The sequence below is a fragment of the Nilaparvata lugens genome, chromosome 2 (assembly GCF_014356525.2).
Source record: "Nilaparvata lugens isolate BPH chromosome 2, ASM1435652v1, whole genome shotgun sequence".
NCBI lineage: Eukaryota > Metazoa > Arthropoda > Insecta > Hemiptera > Delphacidae > Nilaparvata > Nilaparvata lugens.
This window is the reverse complement of record NC_052505.1, coordinates 51,557,937-51,580,776: the sequence shown is the minus strand read 5'-3', so window position 1 is coordinate 51,580,776 and position 22,840 is coordinate 51,557,937. Positions and strand designations below refer to the sequence as shown.

Below are 22,840 nucleotides of genomic sequence, written 5' to 3'. Positions count from 1 at the left end.
GTACAGATAGAAATTGCTAGAATTACTCCTGCAATGTTTGAAAGGGTGATATCAAATACTAGAAATACGTACTAGTCCAGTCAAATGGTCGTTTTTCAGGGAACAGCCCCGAAAGAATTTTTCTCGACGGTTCTATATGTATTTTGGGGCGCTGAATACGAATCTGAAATTTGCTGACACGCCAGAGGGCGGCTTCACCCCCAAAACCCCCAAAATTTCGGACTTTTTCAATTTTCTCATTTTATCTCGTGAACCTTGAGATTCTCAAGAAAAATCATTATCGACGAAATTAAAGAGAGTAAAATTTCAAATAAATTAAGTGGTCGCGCAGGATTCTACCACATTTGGTTCCGGAGCTACGAATTTTCAAAAAAGGGGTATTTTTTAAGGGGTTCTCGAAATTATACAAACCTACCACTTCTACCCTATACAACATGGATATTTTTCTAGTATAGAAAGAAACCACACATCACGTGGAAGAACAATTCATTATGAACAGGATTCCTTAGGAATTTTCGAATTTAGTAGTGGTGGGAGGGGGGATATACCCAAAAATAGAAAATCATGTCCTACAGCCAAAATACAAATTTTTCATTATAGTACCTTTTCAAGGCCTTCCTAACAAGAAAATACATATTTCGGCTGAAATCATATCACGCGGGTTATTTTCTATGAGAATCACCCGTTAGAAACATTTAATTTCAGTATTTCCTAGTGGGGGGTACGTCATAAGGATACGTCAAAGATCAAAACTTTAAACACTTATAACTTTCGACAGAATGATCAGATCTCCTCGTACTACAGTTCATTCTTCTCAGCTCGTCAAGGCGGCTCAAAACTGTGTATCTCGGTAACCCGAAATGATAAAAAATTTCACTTGGTCGTGATTTGAAGAACAGAATCTCCTCTTTCATGTGAGGTAAATAAATTTTGTAAAAATGTAATCGAGAGGTAAGATACGTTTTATTCAAAAAATCGAAAAATTTGCGATATTTTCCTCATTTTCACAGTCTCGACAGTTTTTCGATAATAAACAGTCATGCAAGATGGGTTTAATGCAACGTAGCTTATAGAGCATGTAATTCTCTTTCATTTGATACCAATTGCAATTTTCTATCATGTATCTTACTCGTTTTAGAGACTCTTGAATAACAGTAAAATCGCAGAAAAAATGAGAAAATGAAAATTATCATTTTTTCAATTAGCTGTAACTTTTGAACGGTAGCCTACCGTACTGAAAACAGGAAAACGATTCATGGGGGCGGAAAGAGGAGGAAATTCTCTACAACCTTGACTACTTTTTCGATTTTTTAACTGAAGTGTTTCACAAGATACGCAACTCTGAATATGCGAAAACATTTTGATACGTTAATCATTTCCACAGTCTCGTATAATCAAAGTTACGTATCTTGTTGAACACTTTAGTTAAAAAATCGAAAAAGTAGTCAAGGTTGTAGAGAATTTCCTCCTCTTTCGAAAAAGTCCGAAATTTTGGGGGTTTTGGGGGTGAAGCCGCCGTCTGGCGGCTCTCGTGTCAGCAAATTTCAGATTCGAATTCAGCGCCCCAAAATAAATATAGAACCGTTGAGAGAAATTCTTTCGGGGCTGTTTCCTGAAAAACGACCATTTGACTGGACTATACCCTAAGGGCCGGTTTCCGAGCTCGGGATTTATGTAAGTTCTAGACTTTAAACAGCTGGAGTCAGAAAATTCGGCTTTCCGAAACGGGGCATAGTTAAAGCAAAATAAATCTTTATTTTCTCATTTCTATAATTGGAAACGTTTTTCCTTGACGAAATAAAACATTCCTAAATAATTAAAAGTAGCTGAAATTTTACACTATTTTCTCTTCATTTTACTCAATTTTCTAGTTTTCGAAATTTTTAAACGTGACTGACTACGACTACGCTCCGTTTCGGAAAGCCAATTTTCTGACTCCAGTTGTTTAAAGTCTAGAACTTGGACTAAATCTCGCGCTCGGAAAACGGCCCTAAGTGTATCCAGAGTAGGGAACGTCACCTCCATTACATACTCTTCAAAACTACATGAAACAAAACTTTAAAAACATACTAACATCTCGATAATAGAATAAAAGTTTTCTGACTCTAACAATACGTTTTATAAAGTTTTGAAAAAAGGGAGGTTAGTATTATTATGATAGTCACATATTAAAAATGAACGTCATTATTGGTATTTCAACTGGCAAAGAAAGCTTGATTTCCATCATCAACTTGGTTGAATCTTCAAAATTATAATATTTGGAAGATTGAGAGTTGAGATTTAGGATTCAACGCATGCTGATTACAATAAAGAGTAAATTGATAGTTCAAAACAGTGCCAATTCACAATATCGCCCAGGGATTGAATTTATCTGTTGAGATATTCACACATTCAGAAAGAAACCATTTTTTACAAAAAGGGTCACAAAGAATCGCTTTCTCATTTTCTATTATGGGAATATTACACAGACTTCACCCACTGCCATATTGAATCGATAGATACAATGTATTTAAATAGCTACATTCCATAGGTACTGCAATTCTTCCAATATAGAAACAAAGATAATAAAAATGAAACATTTTTATTTGCAGATTCAAAACTGATGTCGTCAAACACTTGATCCACAATGTGCTGGACGAGGAGTTACGAGGCCAGGAGTATACAGCGGACAGAGCTGATATATGGGCTGAGAAAATTTCAAATAGTATAAAAAATCAATTGAAAGGTACAGAAGGAAACATAATATTATCAATATATTATACTTTATCTCTCAATAATACTCTATTTCACCAGATTCGACGACGCCGAATGGCTTGAATGGGAATGCTGTATTGCTTCTTTACTACTATCACTCTTGAATTACATGGCACAAGCTGGGTTTTTTGGTGCTAAATTTGCAATTTCTGTTCAACAAGGCCTGTCGGCTCTGTCCGCGGCACAGTGAGTTAAGCGACTTGCAAACTAAGCTTCAATTTTATCTTTTTCAATTTTCAATTAGAATAACGCGAGCAGCAGATACCTTATAACATAGTTTAGATTTTAGAATAATGTCGCCAAACTCTTTTTGACTCTTATCTTAAATCTAAGATTCAGATTATCTTAACATCCATCTAACAAAACAGAAGTTTAAAGATTCTAATCAGAGTGTAACCGCCCCCAGTGGGGGTTAAGAGGGATCTCTAAAATACTAAAGGGCGATTCATGGGACTTAATTAACAACAAACTTTTGCGTTCTATTAAACTTCTAAATTTTATTGAATGGATTAATCTAATTTAAATTTGAACAACAAATAATCAGTATCGTTTCATTTCACATTCTATAAAACTGCCTGTAAGATTTTTTTAACTGTTCGTCTGGAATTCTAACTGTTTACGATAGTAGCGTGAACTTTACACATTTCTCTACTTCAAATGAATAATTTAGGACTCGGTCATTCAAGGGTTTTCAGCATGAGCTAGGAAATTTAATGGCACTAACAATCGTTCAATTTATAAATCCACCTCTACTTAGAAATTTTCACTACACTGAATACTCTCGGATAACTTACTAATTTAAACAAACATTCACACATCCACTTCAAATAATTAGTAAACTATTTCAACATAACTCATGGCGAAAAATAATACATATTACCAAACTTAAACAGCAAACAAATTCAACACACTCGTTAATTTTGAGCCCTCGAGGACCGAGGCTACCTCTGGATTTTAAATGTGAATTCGGCCGTGGCTTGATTGAACTGAACTTTTCCACGCAAATTATGTTCCCCTTCCACTAACGAGACGACGGTCCACGTGGAGACAGAGCAGAATTCTGTGAGAAAGGAAAATGCAAGTTTGAAATATTCCCAAATACTCGTGTTTTTTCCATCGCTAATAGAAATACAGTTCCGTGAGAATACTTCAACCCTGCATAAAATTTGAGTCTTCCCGGACGCAAGTTAGCAAAATCTTAATGTGAGAGAATTATTTTTCAACAGAAAAATAAATTTCTCACGATAAAAATTCACACAGAAAATTAAAAGATTACTAGAGTCTGATTGGAAAAGTCCCAATTCTATACCTTTTTAAATTAACTCAATCAATGAATTTATTCCAATATCATAACTATTACAAAACATTTTCGATGCAGAAATTGTTTTTAGATGCAAAGTTGGCATCATCTCACTTAAACACATCTGATAATTTTAGAGAAAATAAACTTTGTAATGTTTTATTGAACAGTGCTACTGAAATTTATAAGCTTGTATCAAACTAGAATAATTCTGTAAGTTGACCACGAATACTGGTTAGTGTGGTCAACTTAGTTCCTATTTTTTTTTAAATTGTAATTTGCTATATTTTTGTGAAAAGGAATCATTAGATTTCATTTTATAATTATTATGGAAAATTGTAAACTGTCCCACTTTCATATAAAGTGATTTTCAACTCTAGTAAAATCTTATATAAGTTGAATTTAAAATTAGAAACTGGTCTGTAGCTCCAGTAGAACATATGGGGATCTAGTGGCCACTATATCACCAAGGGAAGCAAGCTTTCCACTAACCACTAAGACTTTTAGAATCAACCGACGTTTTAGGTACACTGTTGAATATGAGTTGCTTATAATATAACACAAACCACATAACCTAGTTGTTATTTAGAATTCGATTTCTAAATTCTTGACATTTATTTTCAATAAATGAATGTCAGGAGAATAACTTGGGTGTATGAATTGATTTATTACACTGTATTATTTGTATTCAGATTCTTCTGCTGAAATTCTCGACTGAGTGTGATGGTTTGTTAATTTTGCAGAAATGGAGTTCAAAAAGTACAAATTCGTCGTCCAAGTTGTGATTGGAGAGCAGCGAGGGGCTGGCGTGAAAATTGCCACTCGATGCTTGTGGGATGCAGAAACAGATGCCTACGCAACCGACACTTTCATCAATGTAAGCTCATCCACCACTATCACAAGTCTACTCTCATTTCTTCTGTAATTTTATTGCTTACTTAAGAAGGAAAGGCACATTAACCTTCCGGTAGTCGCACCCTACTCGATCCCACGAGCAGTCGCGTGTTGTATTTTTTACAATGTCCAATTTTCCAAGAGTTATGTACTCTGTTTACTGTCAAAACATATTAATTAATTGTATAATTACTTTTTTCATCTTTTTTGGATTATTTTACTCCGATGAACACTTGGATGATTACCATTTCATAGCCCAATAAGGTACATCAAGCAAAGTCATCAATTCTGTGTTATTGGTTTGTTTACAGTCCCCGTATACAGTCTTTCCCTATCTTATGCACAGTGCGACTTATGCACTGTCGCGACTAAATGGCACCTAAAGACTGAACCATTGCTCGTTTGATACTGCAACTCAGTGGAGTGATGGGGTGAAAGTTTTGGAATGCGTAGGTGACTCATTCACTGACACCACCCCATTCAATAGTTTTGTGCAGCAAAAAAATGACACTGTTGTACTTTTACAACAGCGCGACGGTTAATAGGAAGGTTAATATTCAAGCTGTATCAAATTACTGGGTTTTTAATATATTTTTTCCACTATCAATTTATACTTCGATTTGAAGCACTTTTGAAGTAGAAACATTTACTTTTCAGTAGTGATGGCGTTTCGACGTGTAGTTGGTCATCTGAGTTTCCCAGTTTCCCTGAGTCTGAAGATGGCCAAAAACAAGTCGAAACGTCATCACTGCTAAGTGTTTAAAATGATCTTATTCGAAGATTATATTCAATTACTACTTATTTTTCTTATCACTTTCGTTTGAAACAATAGTCTTCGTTTTTGATAATTTTTAAATTCCACATCTCCTTGATTGTTTCACAGTAAATTGGCTACAAAGCCTTGAATGTAAAAGACAATTTAGATACATGGTATTATATTATTGAGATATTTTTCAGACTCTGGATTCAAATTTCTGTGAACTATTTATCGTTTGTTCACTCCTTCTTTAAAAGTTTAGTTTTCATAAAGATTGATTCAGATTAATATTTATTTGATAAATTAACACGAAAAAAATGTAGGTGATTTCACATGGACGAAAATATAACTTTGATTGTTATCATCAATCGTTTTACAGTAATGGTCGAATCAAACTATGGCTTTATTGGTTGTGGTGATGACACAATTACTATAAGTTATCGTGATGTTTTTCACAAGGTGCGTACAGACTTATGCGCCATCAACACGCGCAATTCGCTTTTCATCAGCTGAAGCTCTGCTTATTTTATCGGTATTTGTACAGAAACATTAAGATACAGATATAATGAACATGGAATCAGCCTATAAAATGCGAATTGCGCTTGTACGTGGCACATAAGTTTGTCCAGCCTATAAAACTAATTGATCAGTCAATAAAATTGTTCTTCATTACAATCAATAATACTACTTCAAATATACTGATATAATGGCATATCAAGAAAATAAGTCTATTGAAAATAAAGTTAATATAATAGCTTTTAATTTAATAACTTTAAAATTTAATAGCACATAACAGGAAACACTTTACAGTTTTATAATACTAATTTAAACAGGAAACACACGACACAGATAGATTGAAAACATTTAGAAACTTACATTATTTTCGAAATTTTCGGTGGCTTAGCCAACTTTCCTCAGCGAACTAGATGTAGTGAGTGGTGTTGTTGTTCAGTTCGAATTCCAACGGCCAAGACCACAGAGCACGCAGTAGAGAGGAATGGAGTAGTAGAGACAGACAACAGAGCACGCAGTAGACACGGATGGGGAAAAAGGGGTACAGATTAAAGGGGGTTACAAGCAGGAGATTTCAAATATGAGTATATTATGGATAAGGAAAATGGTAGATTATGAATTGATAGAAAAGAGGAGATTTGAAATTAGAAATTAGAATAAAATTAAAAAATGGAATTATAGAATTGAATTGGAATGAAACTTATTTTATTTTATTTTTATTGAGAATTTGGTATAGAGTTGATTGTTGTGGTACTATTGCTGTCTGTTGAGACCAGGACTGGAAGCAGCTCCAAGCACCCAAATAAAAGCCAATTCTTTTGTCTTGACATCCATGGAAAACACTTTAGTGGGCTGTGGGAGGTAGGGTGGCAAGAACTTTGATTTTAAACCATTGTTCAAAGTTCTTGTTGTGCTCAGAGCCATGGGTAGGTATGGGTAGGGAAGTATCATATTTAAAGGAAGCTCTGTGATTGTTGATTCGGAGGTTTAGGACAGTGGTGGTTTCACCTATGTAGAAGGCAGGACAGAAGTTGCAGGAAAGGAGGAAGATACAATTTTTGGAGATGCAATTACTGGATTAATGGATTTGATGGGTGTAGTTGGTGATATGACTGGTAAAGGAGATGGAAGAATCAGTGATAGGACAGCTTTTACAGCCGGGGCGTTTGCAAGGTAGGGTACCGGGTGGATTTTGGATTTCATCAGAGGTGATAAGCCTTCAGAATGGGGGATGGAAGTGTAGAGGGAGGCTACATCAATGGTAACAAGGAGGAGTTGTTGGTCAGTTGGAAGGGTTGTGTTTCTTAGGATATCTATGAAGTGGAAGGAGTCTCTGATATGAGAGGGTAGGGAGGCAACAATGGGCTGGAGGTCGAAATCAACAAGTGCAGAGATTCGTTCGGTTGGGCTATTTAGATTAGAGGAGATTTGTTTCTGTAACAAGCTTCCAGGATAGTTACACCTCAGGAGGGATTGGTGGAGTTTTTTGAGGTACTGGTCAAGGTGGTGGGGATCACTGCACATTTTTTGGCCTCGGATTGATATTTGATATTTATTTAATTTGTCTTACATTGCCAGGTCTCACAAACCTATGGCAAGCACTAATAAAATAAAAAAAAAAACACTTATAAATTTAAATACATTTCATAGGTAGTGAAAAATATTTGTGGAAATTCATTCAAATTATGTTACTAATGTAGGCTAATTTATTGGATGGGCAGAATCCACAGGTAAGTGAAAATTTGAAAGGTACAAGTGGGAGGATATTAAGGCTTGGTGAGGGGTAAGGATGTAGAATATGGAGGATTATGGATATAAAAGAACCCGGATTTTCGGTGGGGTTCTACCGCTCTAGCACCTTTGACACTTCACCATTGAGAGGGAACGTGGGAGGGATCTTTTGATGTGGTAGGGATGGCAACTCTCAAGTGTAGGAACTTTTGAGTGTGGGTGGATTTGGTGAAAGTACTAGTGGATAAGGCATTGGAGTCAGAATGAAGTTGATGGAGGATTCAGAGATATTCCAGGTGATTGATTGATTGAGTACTTTATTTATGTAGATTACAATATACACTGGCTTATACACTTATATACAATAGCTTACAATACAGTAAAATTATAGATGAATTTACATAATATGAACTAAGAAAATAATTATTGAGCTGTATATGATACTAGCAGGGCACCCGTGCTTCGCTACGGGAATTAAAAGATAAAATTATTTTTGTAAAACATTTATAATCTAAGTCCTACCAAAATTATTATAATCGTTTTTGAGATTACGCCACAACTTGGCATGAAAATTATTGAGTCAAATCATTCGAATAATTAATTAATGTGTTGGAAGTGCTCTGTAGAAGAGTAGTCTTATCGCACCGAATTTTGTAGAATATTGGGCGGGGCTTTATTGACCTAATATTGACCTCGACTTTATTCATGGGTAATTAATATTTCCCGTTGACAGCTATCAAATTAGCAGTGATCATCTTATTTTTGTTTTTGCTTGATGCAATTGAGCATTAAATTCCAAATTAAGTTGATTCCGAATTCGATGACTCTGGTAGCTTATCCATGGATCTCTTGCTTATTCTGGAATTTTTGGCATAGCCTGTCGCTTACTTTTTGTTTCACTTATCCAAAAGTGTAAAAGCAGCCAATCCACTAATTCTTTCTCCCATGGAAGTCCATTCATACATAAGATTCCATTCATAATAGTTAGTATAACATATTGTGGCTGATTTCTCATATCCTAAACTTTACTATAATGAATATTGAAGTGGGATCATTTTAATGTAAATTTGCATACATCTGAATAGAGTGTATTCAATCACTTTGTATTGACTACCATTATATGATTTCTTTCTTTGATCTTAGCTTAGAATCAAAAGCTTAGGGATAAAAATTTGGATGTAAACTAACATGTAACTCAATTCAATTTCTATCTGAATTGACAACTTAAGTATTTACTTGTGATCTATGATTATCAATAGGTTTGACTTGCGCCATGCAATGACATCATGAAAGGAAATAGGAGCAGCTGATGGAATATTATGTTTTTTTCGATTTAGTTTTAGCTGATTTTGAAACATGAAAATATCAGGCCCAGTAGCACAAAAGCCTGTTCAATTTCAATCAGGATTAAATTTCATGAGAATTAATCAGAGCAGGGTTTTTTTAATAGAAGGCTTCTCTCATTGGTTCTCGTGGTATTTAGTCCAGATTATGAATTAACTGACAGTGCAACTGGCCCTCTCAAGGCCATGGCTGCGTACAAACATAGAACAACAGAGGAACCAATACAACAGAAGCTGAAGAAATTAGTCGCATTTCTATCACCTCACAATGAACATTACATTCAACTACCATATGTTTGGAGAGATCGATTTTAAATTTATTTTGATATCATCCGGTCACATTCTGAACCTATTCTTCCAGATGTTCCATGAATACTGCAATGTTTTAAATTAAGGTCGCCAAATTTGTTAGCTCAACTACAGCTATTATTTTTCATTTGCTCACACTCTCTTACGTTTTCAACAGGCTATGAACAACTTTTTTCTGATCAGCTGCTACTTGAGGGACCAATAATTCTTTCTCAAGGAACTTCAGCGAATTTTCCCAGAGTTGAGATCTGTTCCAAAATAATGTTTTTTGTCGAAAACCCACTATATTATTGATTTTATCAAAATCGTTAGAGCTGTTTTCGAGATCCGTCTGACATACATACATAACCGCAAACACACATATTCAAACAGAAATTGCTTTCTTAGTATAATTGACTTTAATGATTATGCTTACATTCAATGAGAGCTTATTTCACATAATAATAACAGCTGGCATCAAAAGTAAAAATGTCAAACACGATTGAAATTGAAACAGTAGCAATCATCAACATTCTTCATCTGATATGAAGTAACCAAATTATAGTAAGATTCACATCAATGCGTCAGAATTGTTCGAATGGGGAGCATTGATGCTATTAATGAGGAATACTGACAGTCAACAAACTGTTATGCATATCTCTATATATAGAAATGAATGTCTGTTTGTTAGTTTGTGTGTTTGTTTGTTTGTTCCCTATAGACTCGAAAACTACTTGACAGAACGGCATGAAACTTTGGGAATATGTTGTGTGAATATTGGGGATGGTTTCTGGCCAGATATTTTAATAGGGGGTCTAATAACTATTATTTATTAATCCTTTTCACAGACCTATGTTTTGAAATTTTCGGCCGAGTGGCTACTTAATTTAGCATCTAAAGTTACCAGCTGTATAATAAACACGTCACCCTGTGATCAATTGTGTACTGGTATTAGAACGGTGGTTTGGAGTTGACGTTAGTGTACCGTAGGTTATTGGTACCAGCTGTAGATAATCGTTCCTTAGAAAGCCTATACAAATAATATTATTATCACTTCCCTATCATTGAGAAACTCATGTAAGAGAGTTGTTCATATTGCAATTTTCAAGATAGTGAGAATGGCATAAATGTCTGAAACATGTTGTGATAAAATACTTCAAAAAGGGTACTGAGATTTTCATTTTTCTTTATATTTAAATTCCTGGGAGTATAGATAATTTTCGTTTTTCATAAAACAATCTTCTATGACAGGAGTTGCTTCTATCAATTGATTAAGTAGCCCTATATGGAAAATAGATAAATAAGATGGCATATCCCAGGAAAAGCTCTGATTGAAGCAGCAGTGCCCAATCAATAATATTTTCTCGATAAAAGTGCATTTTAATTAGTTCTTCAACTTGGTGCCAACCTAATGAAGTCATCTCAACTTAATGCCAACCTGACAAAATTATTAATTTAGTTGCCAGTTAACAACTGTTTCGAAGAGGAACTCTATCTAGATTATAAGTTCTATAGTAACATAATTATGATATGGACATTTCAATTATAATTAAGAGATTAGGAGAAGAATATACCTGCTAAAAGACGAACTTTAAACCCTCAAAAACCACCCTTAGAGTTGGAATATCGCCAGAATATTTCTTAGTGAGCACCTAGGACGTATAAGAAAGCTATATTCCATGTTTTGTTGCAATCCATCTGGTAGTTTTCCAGAAATCGTGATCAGTGAGTCAGTGAGATAAGAATTTTATAAGTATAGATGAAAAAGCAATTTGTAATAACTATAGATAAAATACATAATATTGTTATGCATCTACATGAATTGGCGGAGCTTTGGACATATCAATGTCCATTCTTTGGAAAGAATATTCGAAGTATCCTTCCCACTAACTCTCTACCAAAACGTTAATTTCATTAATTCAACTAAGGATTTATTTATAAATGAGAATATTGTAAAAGTTTTAATTAATATGAGGATTTTAGAAAAAAAACAGAAAATTAATAGAGTAAAATAATTATATAAGTAAGTAAGATCAAATCATGATTATTAAAATGGAGTAGGCTGAAAGTAGATCAGGATAATCAACTTTCAGTAATATACAGCAGTATGCAGTGGATAATTAAAATAACATGAGTTTATATTATATATATATATATATAATATATATATATATATATAATATATATATATATATTATATATATATATATTATATATATATATATATATATATATAATATATATATATATATATATATATTATATATATATATATATATATATATATATATATAACAATATATATATTAAAACAGGAGACATAAGACATAAATAGATTGAAAACACTTAAAAACTTACATTAGAAATGGGGGGAAATTTTCGGGAACTGAGTTCCCTTCCTCGAGCAGACTGCAGTTTAAAAACCAATGGTCGTGTGACCACAGAGTAGGCCTAGCACGGAGAGTCAATTGTAGCAGCAGAGACCACAGATTACGCGGTGCAGACGGATGGAGAGAAAAAGGGTACATATTCAGGGGACATTATGGGGTATTGAGGGGGCGGTTACAAACGGGATATTTAAGATTTGAGTGGGTTATAAATAAGGAAAGGTGTAGCTTATGAATTGATAGAAAAGAGGAGATTTAAAATTAGAAATCAAAAAAGAATTGACTAAAATTGGAGAAAGGAATTGTAGAATTGAACTTGAATGAAATTTATTTTTCATTTTTATTGAACATTTAATATATATTTGATAGCTGTGAAATTTATTATGATATGATGAAATTTATTTCAATTTAATTAAACAGTTGGTAGCTATGGTACTATAGCTGTCTGTTGAGACCAGGACTGGAAGCAGCTCCAAGCACCCAAATAAAAGCCAATTCTTTCGTCTTGACATCTATGGAGGGGGTTGTGGGAGGTAGGGTGGCAAGGACTTTGACTTTGAAGCATTGGTCAAAGTTGATGTTGTGCTCAGAGCCATGGGTAAGGATGGGTAGGGAAGTATTATTTTTAAAGGAAGCCCTGTGATTGTTAATCTGGAGGTTTAGGGCAGTGGTGGTTTCACCTATGTAGAAGGCAGGACAGAAGTTGCAGGAAAGGAGGTAGATGCAATTTTTGGAGATGCAATTACTGGATTGATGGATTTGGTGGGTGTAGTTGGTGATAGGACTGGTAACGGAGATGGAAGAATCAGTGATAGGACAGCTTTTACAGCCGGGGCGATTGCAAGGTAGGGTACCAGGTGGATTTTGGATTTCATCAGAGGTGATAAGCCTTCAGAATGGGGGATGGAAGTGTAGAGGGAGGCTACATCAATGGTAACAAGGAGGAGTTGTTGGTCAGATGGAAGGGTTGTGTTTCTTAGGATATCTATGAAGTGGAAGGAGTCTCTGATATGAGAGGGTAGGGAGGCAACAATGGGTTGGAGGTAGAAATCAACAATGGCAGAGATTCGTTCAGTTGGGCTATTTATGCTTGAAACAATGGGATACCAGGATTGCCTTCTTTATGAATTTTTGGAAGAAGTGTCACAATGTATATCATAACTAGTGAGGGGAATTGAGTTTAGGGCTTGTTCTAAAGACGCTTGGTTATCTCTTGATGAGATCTCAGAGTCCAACAAGCAGGCCGGCCGCTGAGCTGCCGCTCAGCAGTGCCATGCATCCTTACCCCCTTCCTCTCGGCTACTGAGGGAGGCTCGTGAAGGGCTGGTAGGAGCCAGTCTAGTGCGGGTGTCCAGTGCGAGCGGTCAGCATAGAGAGTGAAGGAAGCAGTGCGCAGCTAGCAACGTAGTACATCTCGTATCCTGAGTGTACTCCGACTCCTTCGACTACTAGGAGTTGTGTCTGAGGTTAACGGGAGTTAATTGAAGACACTGGAAGCTCTGAGATTCAGCACTCACATCGGGCGAGTGTTGTTCGACCACTTCAACGACTTTTGGCAGCAACCTGCCTGTTTCAACCAGTGGCGACGGATAGTAAGTAGGTAAACATTACAAAAGTCCTCACTCCTACCCTCTGTGTTAAGTGGGTGGGGGTTATTTAAAAGTTCCATATTCTGGTTTTTTGCATATATCTTAAACAAATTCGTCTTTCAGAAATTTTTGTCGAATACAAAATTAAAGCTTACGAATTAGCCTACAAGTTTCATCCCTAACATTTTTCTATATATCTCATAGTTTTCTAGATATAAGCTCTTTAAGGAGTCACATTTTTAAGGAAACCCTTCCGGCTCAGATTTTTTCATCATTTGGCCTTATAAATTTTCCACGATTGAATGAAAAAATCTGTGCCAATCATGAGCCTATAGAGCCTTATTCTCTTCAATCTCATGAATCTTTCCATTATTTTACGCTTCTCCCCACGATTGTTGCAGCCATTATAGTGTTGAGTGTAAAAACTTCAGTTCAACAACAATAGATCAATTGACAGGGAAATTTGGAGGGAATGTTTGGAACACAATTTTTGACTTCGTAGCTTTGTTTTGACTACTTAGAAGGTGAATATATCAAAAGTCCTCATCCCTACCCCTTGTGCTTAAAAAGGATGAGGGTGGTTTGAAAGAAAATTTAAGCTAGATAAATTTCCTACAAGTTTTGTACAGAGGAGTTTTGTGATATCTCCTTTAATTTTCTAGATATTCGCTTTTAAAAGTGTTAAATCCCCGAAAATACAGTTTTTATTACAACTTTTTGCACTTTCAGGGCTTATGACTTAACAAAAATGCATTGAGAAAATGAGTACTGAACGTTGGGTTGTAGAGGATTCAATTCTCTTCAATTTGATGTATTATTTCAACATTCTCAATACAGCAATAATTGATCATTTATCAATGTAATTTGAACACAATATCTGGAACACAATTTTTGATTCTGCAGATACATTGAAAATATATTGAATATATTGAAAATCATCATCCCTAAACCATGTGGTAAAGGTGAAGTACCGACAAGTTGACACTTGATGCTGTATTGACAATTTGACACTCAACACTGAAGCTGCTATAACAATTGATGGAAATCATAAAATGGTTAAATAATCCATCAAATTAAAGAGAATTTTCTCTTTACAATTTGATAAGACTTGACCACCTCTGTTGACGAAAGTCAATTGGAGGATGAAAAGATGCCGATTTCTTTTTTTTACATGCTGAACTTAATATAATTAAAAATTCATTTATTGACATAAAACATTTTAAAATGAATGGCCAACGTCACAACATTTTTAAAGTTACATAATTTATAAGCTTCAGACAATAGAAAAAGGTTACATAGTATGATGATTAGTCTAATCAAAAGTTATATCAGAGTTATATCAAAATTTACCTCCTTATAATATTAAAATCTAGGAAGTTGATTTCAATTTCAAAAATCGGCAACTCTATATAAACCTTCATCCTTAAAGATATTTTTACTGTGTTTTCGAAAACTATACCCTAAAGATCTCTAACAATTACTATATATAATCAGTCATATAATTTTGTACCTGTTTAAAGCCACCACCCTTCTTCGAGATCTAAGATTCAGTTCTAAGGAATGATCCTGTGCCTAGTATTTACAGGGTTATTCATAATTATGGTAAAATATTTCAATACGTGATAGTAGAGGTAAAAATGAGAAAAAATGTTCATATAAACATATATCCATAAACGCTTCATTAGCGAGCTATAGTAGGCTACAGGGTGAAAGATTTCGCCCGGAATTCAGTTCCTCTGGTGAAATACACCGATGCTGAATTGTTTGGGGACTAGTTTTTGAAGAACTTATGCTGGATTCATATGTAGAAATATCTGAAAAATTGAATAAAACTAGTCTGGAAGCTGTAGTGTGAGTAGTTTTTGAGAAAAAAGTTGAAATATGCAAAAAATCTAAGTAGAAAAACACAGACTTCTACGTTTGATGACTTTCTTTAATGACCAGTAAACAAATAATTTTTCGCAATAAAAATTGTAGGTAATTTAATTCTGAAAAGAATTATGTAAGCTGTGTGAACTAAATTCAAATAAAAGTTGAATAAAATGTATTCTTATGTAGTACATTACACCACAAAAAATTGCTGTTTTATGAGGAGAGAACTAATAACTCATAAGTTATTGTAGCTGATTGCAAATAGAATGTTCGGTTTTTATGAAAAGTTTTTTTTATATGAAAGTAGCATATCTAAATGACATTAAACTTATACCAAAAGACTAGTAGATTATGCCATTAAGCCTGGGAGGAAGCTCAAACAGAAGTAGATGATCTCCTATGATTCCTGCCCAAATGTATACTGAAAACTGATGTTGTGGAAGATTAGGATTGATGGAATGAGGATTCTCAGCTGCCCAAATATGTTGGTTGTGGACGTTAACGATAGCTGTTCTTGGAGAGTGTGCCTCGTCGGTAAATAAAATGGTTGTTAAAAAGTTTTGGTAAACAAGTTTTACTGAAAACCATCGGCAAATACCAGCACAGGGAATACAGTCTCGTTGCAATAGAGTATGAACTTTCTGGAGGTGGTATGGATGTAATTGTTGCTATTTTAGTTTCCTCCAAATAATAGATTGATTGACATTGAACTGCACTGACAATTCTCTTGTGCTCTTCTCTGGATGTTCATAAATTTCATTAAGAACTTGTTCTTCTAACTCAACAGTCATAGTAGATCGGGGTCTGCCTGCATAAATGTGCTCTTTGGATATCAAAGAATCTGTTTCAGACAGACGTTGATGAATAGTGGCAAAAAACCTTGAACTTGGACATACTCGGTTAGGAAAGTTCTCTTGATACAAACGTCTTGCTTCAGTACTATTAGGCCAGTTTCACACGGCAGAGACCTTGCTCCTGGAATTTCATATTACGGAAGATCATATTTCATATTTTGCAGCTCTCCTGTACTTTCACATGGGGATCTTAAGAATAAGCCGACAGATCTAACAACTATGCTGAAGATTGCTCAAAGTATGACTCATCACTTTTTCTCAAAGTCTAACTTCCTTAAAAATATAGATAGAAGATTTCTGATTTCGGATTTGGATTCAGCGACCCCAAATTCTTTAAAGCGTAAGTCCCATTTTCAAAAATACCCGAAAACAAGGGAGTTCTACCTTTTTTTTATATAGCTTTCCATTATCATATGATTATATAGTACATACTAAGATAATAATACTCCTGCATCACAAAGGGACAGGCAAAGGATTTAAGAAGTTTTTGAACACCTGAGAAGTTTAAACATTAACAATTTTGATTTTTAAAAGTTCTAGTTTTCCAAAGAAATAATCGAACTCAGAAAGCGAATTAACAAAACTGAAATATATTACAATAAAATATGTAATCATACAGTGCAGATTCAGAATTTGATTTACAGGTTGATAATAATTTAGCATTAACAGAATAGTTAAAAATTTCTTGTGCTTGCATGATACCATGCGTGATTCAACAGAATTTTACAATTGATAAAATTGAACGTTTTGAAAAAATAGTGAAAAAATGAATTATAAAATATTTTTTTAAATTGCTCGGGGTCGTGGTTCAGGCAGCGGAGGATAGTTAATCAACTACAAATTCTTATAAATTTAATATGAATAAATTCTAGACTCTTAATTGCTAAAGCGCTTGTCGGCGTGGCCAATAATTTAACGAAGAAAAATTTATGTTTTTCTGCACTGAAATATTTTCGAAGCGTAGATTGGGGCCCCTTATGACTTATAACTCACGTGAAATTCCTTGGTAGTCGTGGTTTTCTTCTTTAGATCAAAAATCGTTTGATCGGCGGCAATCCAGGCTTCGGTTTCAGCACGTGGGGAATTTTAATTTAAATATCTCCTTCACCGAATTAATTAAGGGATAATTTACTTTAAGCTTTTAAATTTATCGATTGATGAAAACAGAAATTTACGAATAACAAATAAATTGGCCTAAAATATCGGCTCACAAATAGAACATTTAAAAATCGAACAAGAAATTTTACAAATAGGTCTTTGGTAACTATGAAAGAGATCTACACGGTAAGGATTTCAAAAGGGAAGTGCTGCTCTTTTCTCTAAGCTTTTAGGCTAGACCTTGCTTCTCAGAATCTCAATGTAATAATTTGCATAAAAATTTGCCATTGGTAGAACGCTTGTGACGTAAACATGACGTCAGTGGCAAGCAGTAGAATACAATTCCTTTAATTACAATAATAATTTAATTTATGTAATTCTTAAAACTGCTTAATCTTCTAGACATAGTTCCTCTCATACAATGTACACGTGCTAGTGTAACTGATAAGGCAGGGTTGGTGTCTGATAATAGATTAACATGTGTTGCTTTCAAACGATCACCGTCTTGGTGCTATTTCTATGCACTGTGATTGGTTTAGACCTACCAAAGAGATTTAATTACCATGTGGTTCAGTTGAATTAAATTATTAATAAATTAATATTCTTGTACATTTTTATTAGGTTTGAGATTATTATAATTAATTTCTGCCATTTTATCAATAATATAATTTCATGCTATGACCTATTTAGTTACAATAAGACCTGACGTATAATATAATTTCTTAAATAATAAATAATTTCAACGATAATACATACATTTTATTTTTTTATTTGAAATTCTTGATCCTTTATGGATAGTTTTAATTTTTTAGAGATGGTATTATAACTTACGTGAAGCCAGCGTGACATTTGACAATACTTCGAATCAGTCAGCTGCGTTCGAACTGTTTTAAAAACATCTGATCGATAGTAAACAAAGTGTAACCTCAAAATCAGTGAGCAATTCATAAATAATTTGTGCTTTATTCGCAAAATAATTATAATTTTATTGAATAATTTTCCTAGAAAAAATTCAGTACAGAACGGTACTCTTATCAATATACAGTTATGATAAGTAAGCGTTATCGCTCGGTCGCTAACTATTCCTTTAGCAAATTCTTTCATTTTAAAAGGTAATCACAATTTTTCTCTCTTTTCATGAGATCTATTTGAAAGATTCATCACACAAAAGCCCCCAGGATATTTTAAATAGGTAATTGGGAGACGAGTCGAAACAATGACTATTTGAAAAATCCGATATTGTGATGAATACACTATTTTATCTCCTTACTTCTACGAAAACTCAACATTTAACACTAAAAACAATATATCGTGCACTTTTGGCTACGAGAAATAAATAATTGATTGTTCCTTTCATTGGATACAATCGAAATACAATAATTAATGAGGTCTCTTTGGATCCTTCATTAAAACAACTCCACAACTTCCATTCACGGGTGGCTTATGAGCAGACCCATAACTATAACAACTATACAAGATTTCACATATTACTTCTTAAGATTTGAATAGTATTTGCAACAAATATAGACTTTCATCATTTTTTCATGGTTATTACAAGTTTCGACTCTTTGGTTTGGCTTTTACATAAATTGGGTGAGAGTGTGATTTTACTTCGGTGACTTGACAATCGTCTACCGTTTGACTCGAGCAATTCCTTATTTGCGCTTAGTACGTTGCGTACAAACAGGGTTACACTTGAAATGGCTTTCTTGATTTTTATCAATGTTGGTTACAAATATTAAGTCCTTAAGATTACATTTATCAATTTGAATTTCAATTCATGATCTTTTGATGCAACAGTAATAAATTTCACATTTGAAGGTAAGAATTTCATTTTCTTTTTAGCTTTTTTCAGTAATACATTTATATGACATATAACATGCGCATTTCGTGCAATTTAACATAAATATATATTTTTGGTTGCGTTTTTTTACTTATAATTCACATTAAATAATATGTTACATTAATTAAATAACGATATTGCTTGGATTCCATTAACATTGACTCTATGATTTCGCACACATTGGTTGGTGTGACGAAGAAAATTATCGAACAGGCATTGGTTCTGAATAGATTTTTCCTATCGATTCTGTATTTCGAGGTTAGATTTACACATTTTTTCAAATAAACTTTGTTTATTTTCTTTCCTCCTATTCACTACTAATTTCATGTTATTTCTAATTTATAATTATTTTCTGTGGATAATACAATTTTTGTTTTTGTTTTCCAGTTGGGCGGATATAACTAGGCGATTGTTTCTGTGATGATTGTAGCATGAGGCGGATGGCTTGATTAGGTTGGTAAATTTTTAAGGTTGTTTCGTAGTTTTAATTTCTTCTGTTATTAAAGTTGATTTCGATTTTCTTCATTTGAAGTGAATTAATAATATTTCCTTATTAGCTGAGATGTGGCGAAGTTTAGGTTATGTTGATTAACTAGGCTGCAGTAGAAAGATGCTAGTCTGCAAAGATATGATTTGGTGGGTAGGCTGTGATTATGACAAGTTTGATGATTTATGTATTCACAACGTAGCTTCCAAATTAATTCAAAAATTATTCCTTAAGCCCCCATCTAAATTTGATTTCAGTATTTGTTTCAAGTTTTCATTCCAATTTGCAACTATCCGTTTTATCAAACTTGGTTTAAAACGAATGTGCCGGTGGTGTAAATCAATTCTTACAAACGTATTTCCTCTTTGTCGGCCGGTAACATGCAGTTTGATATCCTTAAATCTGACATGCCGGTGGTGTTTGTGTGTTTTTTCAAATAATCTTTTCTTTTTCTGCATGCTGGTGTACAGTCGGCTTGATTTTAACCGTACATGACTGCGGTGATTGTAGGCCTTTCTTGATGATGTTCTTCTCTCTTGCATGCTAGTAGAAAGCTTGATGTAAGATTTTAACCTAATATGACGGCGGTGTAAATAGATCCTTTCAGATATTTTTCTTCTTTCTTGAATTGTTTTGCTGCTTGTGTGTTGTTTTGATTCATTGGTTTTTAGTTTCAGTTGTGATTTTGATTTGTAGTGTGTTTCTGTTTCATTTCTATTGTTTAGCGGATGATCTTCATGAGTACTGGGTTTATCTGTTGCAGGTGTTGTCCTCGGTGGCTCGGAGATACGGGCGGTCGGTAGTCCAGGCGGCTCTTCTACTCGGCGGGCAACGTCCTTGGACTCCTGGTGTCCGGCGCGCGGCGGTATGGGCTGTCCCTCTACCTGATGGATGTCGTCCTCGGCCTGGCGGGTGATGTCGTCCGGCTTCTCTTGGCATTCTGCGGGTGGTGGTACGGGTTGCCCCTCCATGCCATTGATGACGTCCTCGGCTCGGCGGATGATGTCGTCCGGTCCCTCTCGGCGTTCGGCGGCGTGCGGTGCAACTTCAGTCTTGATATTCTCGGTGGGTTGGTTTTCCATACATGTGTCATGTTCGCTTGCCTGTTTTATGACCTCCTTCTTGGGTGTGTCTGCCTTCGCATGTATGGGCTCAGTCTCTGGTCCAATATTGATTTTTATTGTCTGATGATCCCCCTCGATTTGCCGTGTTACCATCCTGCTTTCCTCTGCTGCTTCCTTCAACCTTTGTTCCTGTTTTTCGAAACCTTGTTCACTTGCTATCCGCATCTGTCGGACTTCTTCAATTATTTTTTCATTTGCTCGTGTGTTTCCTTCATATGAATTTTTTACTACTTCCAGGATGATGTTTGCCCAATATAGCGGGATGAGTGTGTGGTCTTCGGTCAGCGGTGGGGATTCTGTAGTGTGAAGTACAGACGTCTGGACCTCTGGGACGGCGGTGCATGGGCGTTTCTCCTGCGCGACGTCTTCCGTCCTTGAAGTCGCCGATGTGGGCTCCAGGATGCGGTGTGGTTCTTCCATAATTTATTGGATGATGTGAAGGTGCAAGTGCGTTGAAACGACCGCCAATATGTGGGGTTATGTGCAAGATTACAAATGAATGACCACAAGTTGAAATAGTGTAAAAAAAATTCGTTGAAGTGAAGGAATACAAAAGTGTGCTTCAATAATATGTTCAGTGATGAAGTGAATCAAATTAGCAATATCGTTGACATAAAAATGACAAGAACATACAGGATACACAGGATAATGCGATGACAAAGGTACGCCTCTTATAATTTATTATTATTATTATTATAAATATTTTACTTTTATAATTTCTTGCCGCAATTCTATATATAGGGCTAGTATTCTTCGCAAAATTTTATATAAAACCAGTGATACTCTGCTTAAATTATTCCGCAATATATCCGTGATTTAATTTTACTTCCCTCTTTATGTTTTAAAAACTTTTAAAAATGTAAATAACTTCAATCCTCTTTTCTGTAAATATTTGTAAATTGTTTCAATATAGACCTAATATTCTTCAAATAATATGACCTTTCTTATGATATCTCTTATACCTATGACTTATAGTATGACCAATTTTCGAATAACACGATAATAAAATTCTGAGTTCGATTTTTTCTCTAAAAATTCATCAATCGATAAATTTCTTTTCTGTTCAAAAATTGGGTATGGTACTTCTTGTTATTTTATATAACAGTGAACAGTTAATATTAAAATTGAAGAAATTCACAACCATAAATTTTTCAAAAATTTTCTCGTTGTCAGCGCTATAGTATACTGAGCAACTAAATAATCCTCGTAGTCGATTATCCACCTCTTCAATGCCTATCACTGTTGGGCGCCAAATCATGTGGTGCTCTTCCTGGGGGAGTCACTCTCACCTCCAAGGATAGGACAACACACGTAGGGTGATGTAATGCTGTATTTAGATGCCTCACGTTGGGCCGGAAAATCATGTGGAGCGGTATTTGATGGCTTCACACATGTAGAGTGAATCTTGCACTGAGTCAGTGGTGTAGTGGCTATAAATTTTGCAATGGCGTGTGAGGACGCTGAGTGAACACCAGACTGATTGACTCACTACAAGACTCAATACAATTGTCGGAATCGCGGGAGGCCTAAACGCTCGCTCACCCTTGATCCCTCTAATGACAAATTGTACAATGATGAAAATTTTTTATAAGTAGTGTAGCGATCGCTAAACACTGAATACGGATACCTTAAAATTATTACCTGTGAAGAATGAGCATACAAAATCATACAGGTCGAGCAAAAATCCCGAGGTAGATAATTTACGGGACTGCGTCTCTAATAAGTTCTGAAGGATTAAAATACGGTATTTGAACCAAATATCGTTCAGAATATATTTCGAGATCAGAGTCTTGTCGGGTTTAAGCTCTATTGTAGGAATTTATATGATCTATGGCTGCCACTGCTGTGCAATTGATGTGTTCGCTCCTAAGTCGAGGTAGGTAACAGATAAAAGCTGATATATGAGCAGGTAAGGACAAAGAATAAATATCTCGATCTGACCCCACTCGCTACATCCACTTAGACCTGTTCCAATATCCAGCTTAATTCAATTATTTCAATGATCG

General features: G+C 34.8%; 1 protein-coding gene across 1 annotated transcript in view; it reads left to right on the top strand.

Annotated features, from left to right (window-relative positions):
- The window catches only part of LOC111049498 (dynein light chain Tctex-type protein 2B), a 67,896-nt gene that overhangs the window by 21,355 nt on the left and 23,701 nt on the right, over positions 1–22,840 (top strand). The window contains exons 2-3 of the mRNA XM_022335576.2: positions 2,592–2,725; positions 4,798–4,931. Of these exons, the coding sequence (XP_022191268.1) occupies positions 2,592–2,725; positions 4,798–4,931 (268 nt within the window). The remainder of the gene's footprint in view (positions 1–2,591; positions 2,726–4,797; positions 4,932–22,840) is intronic.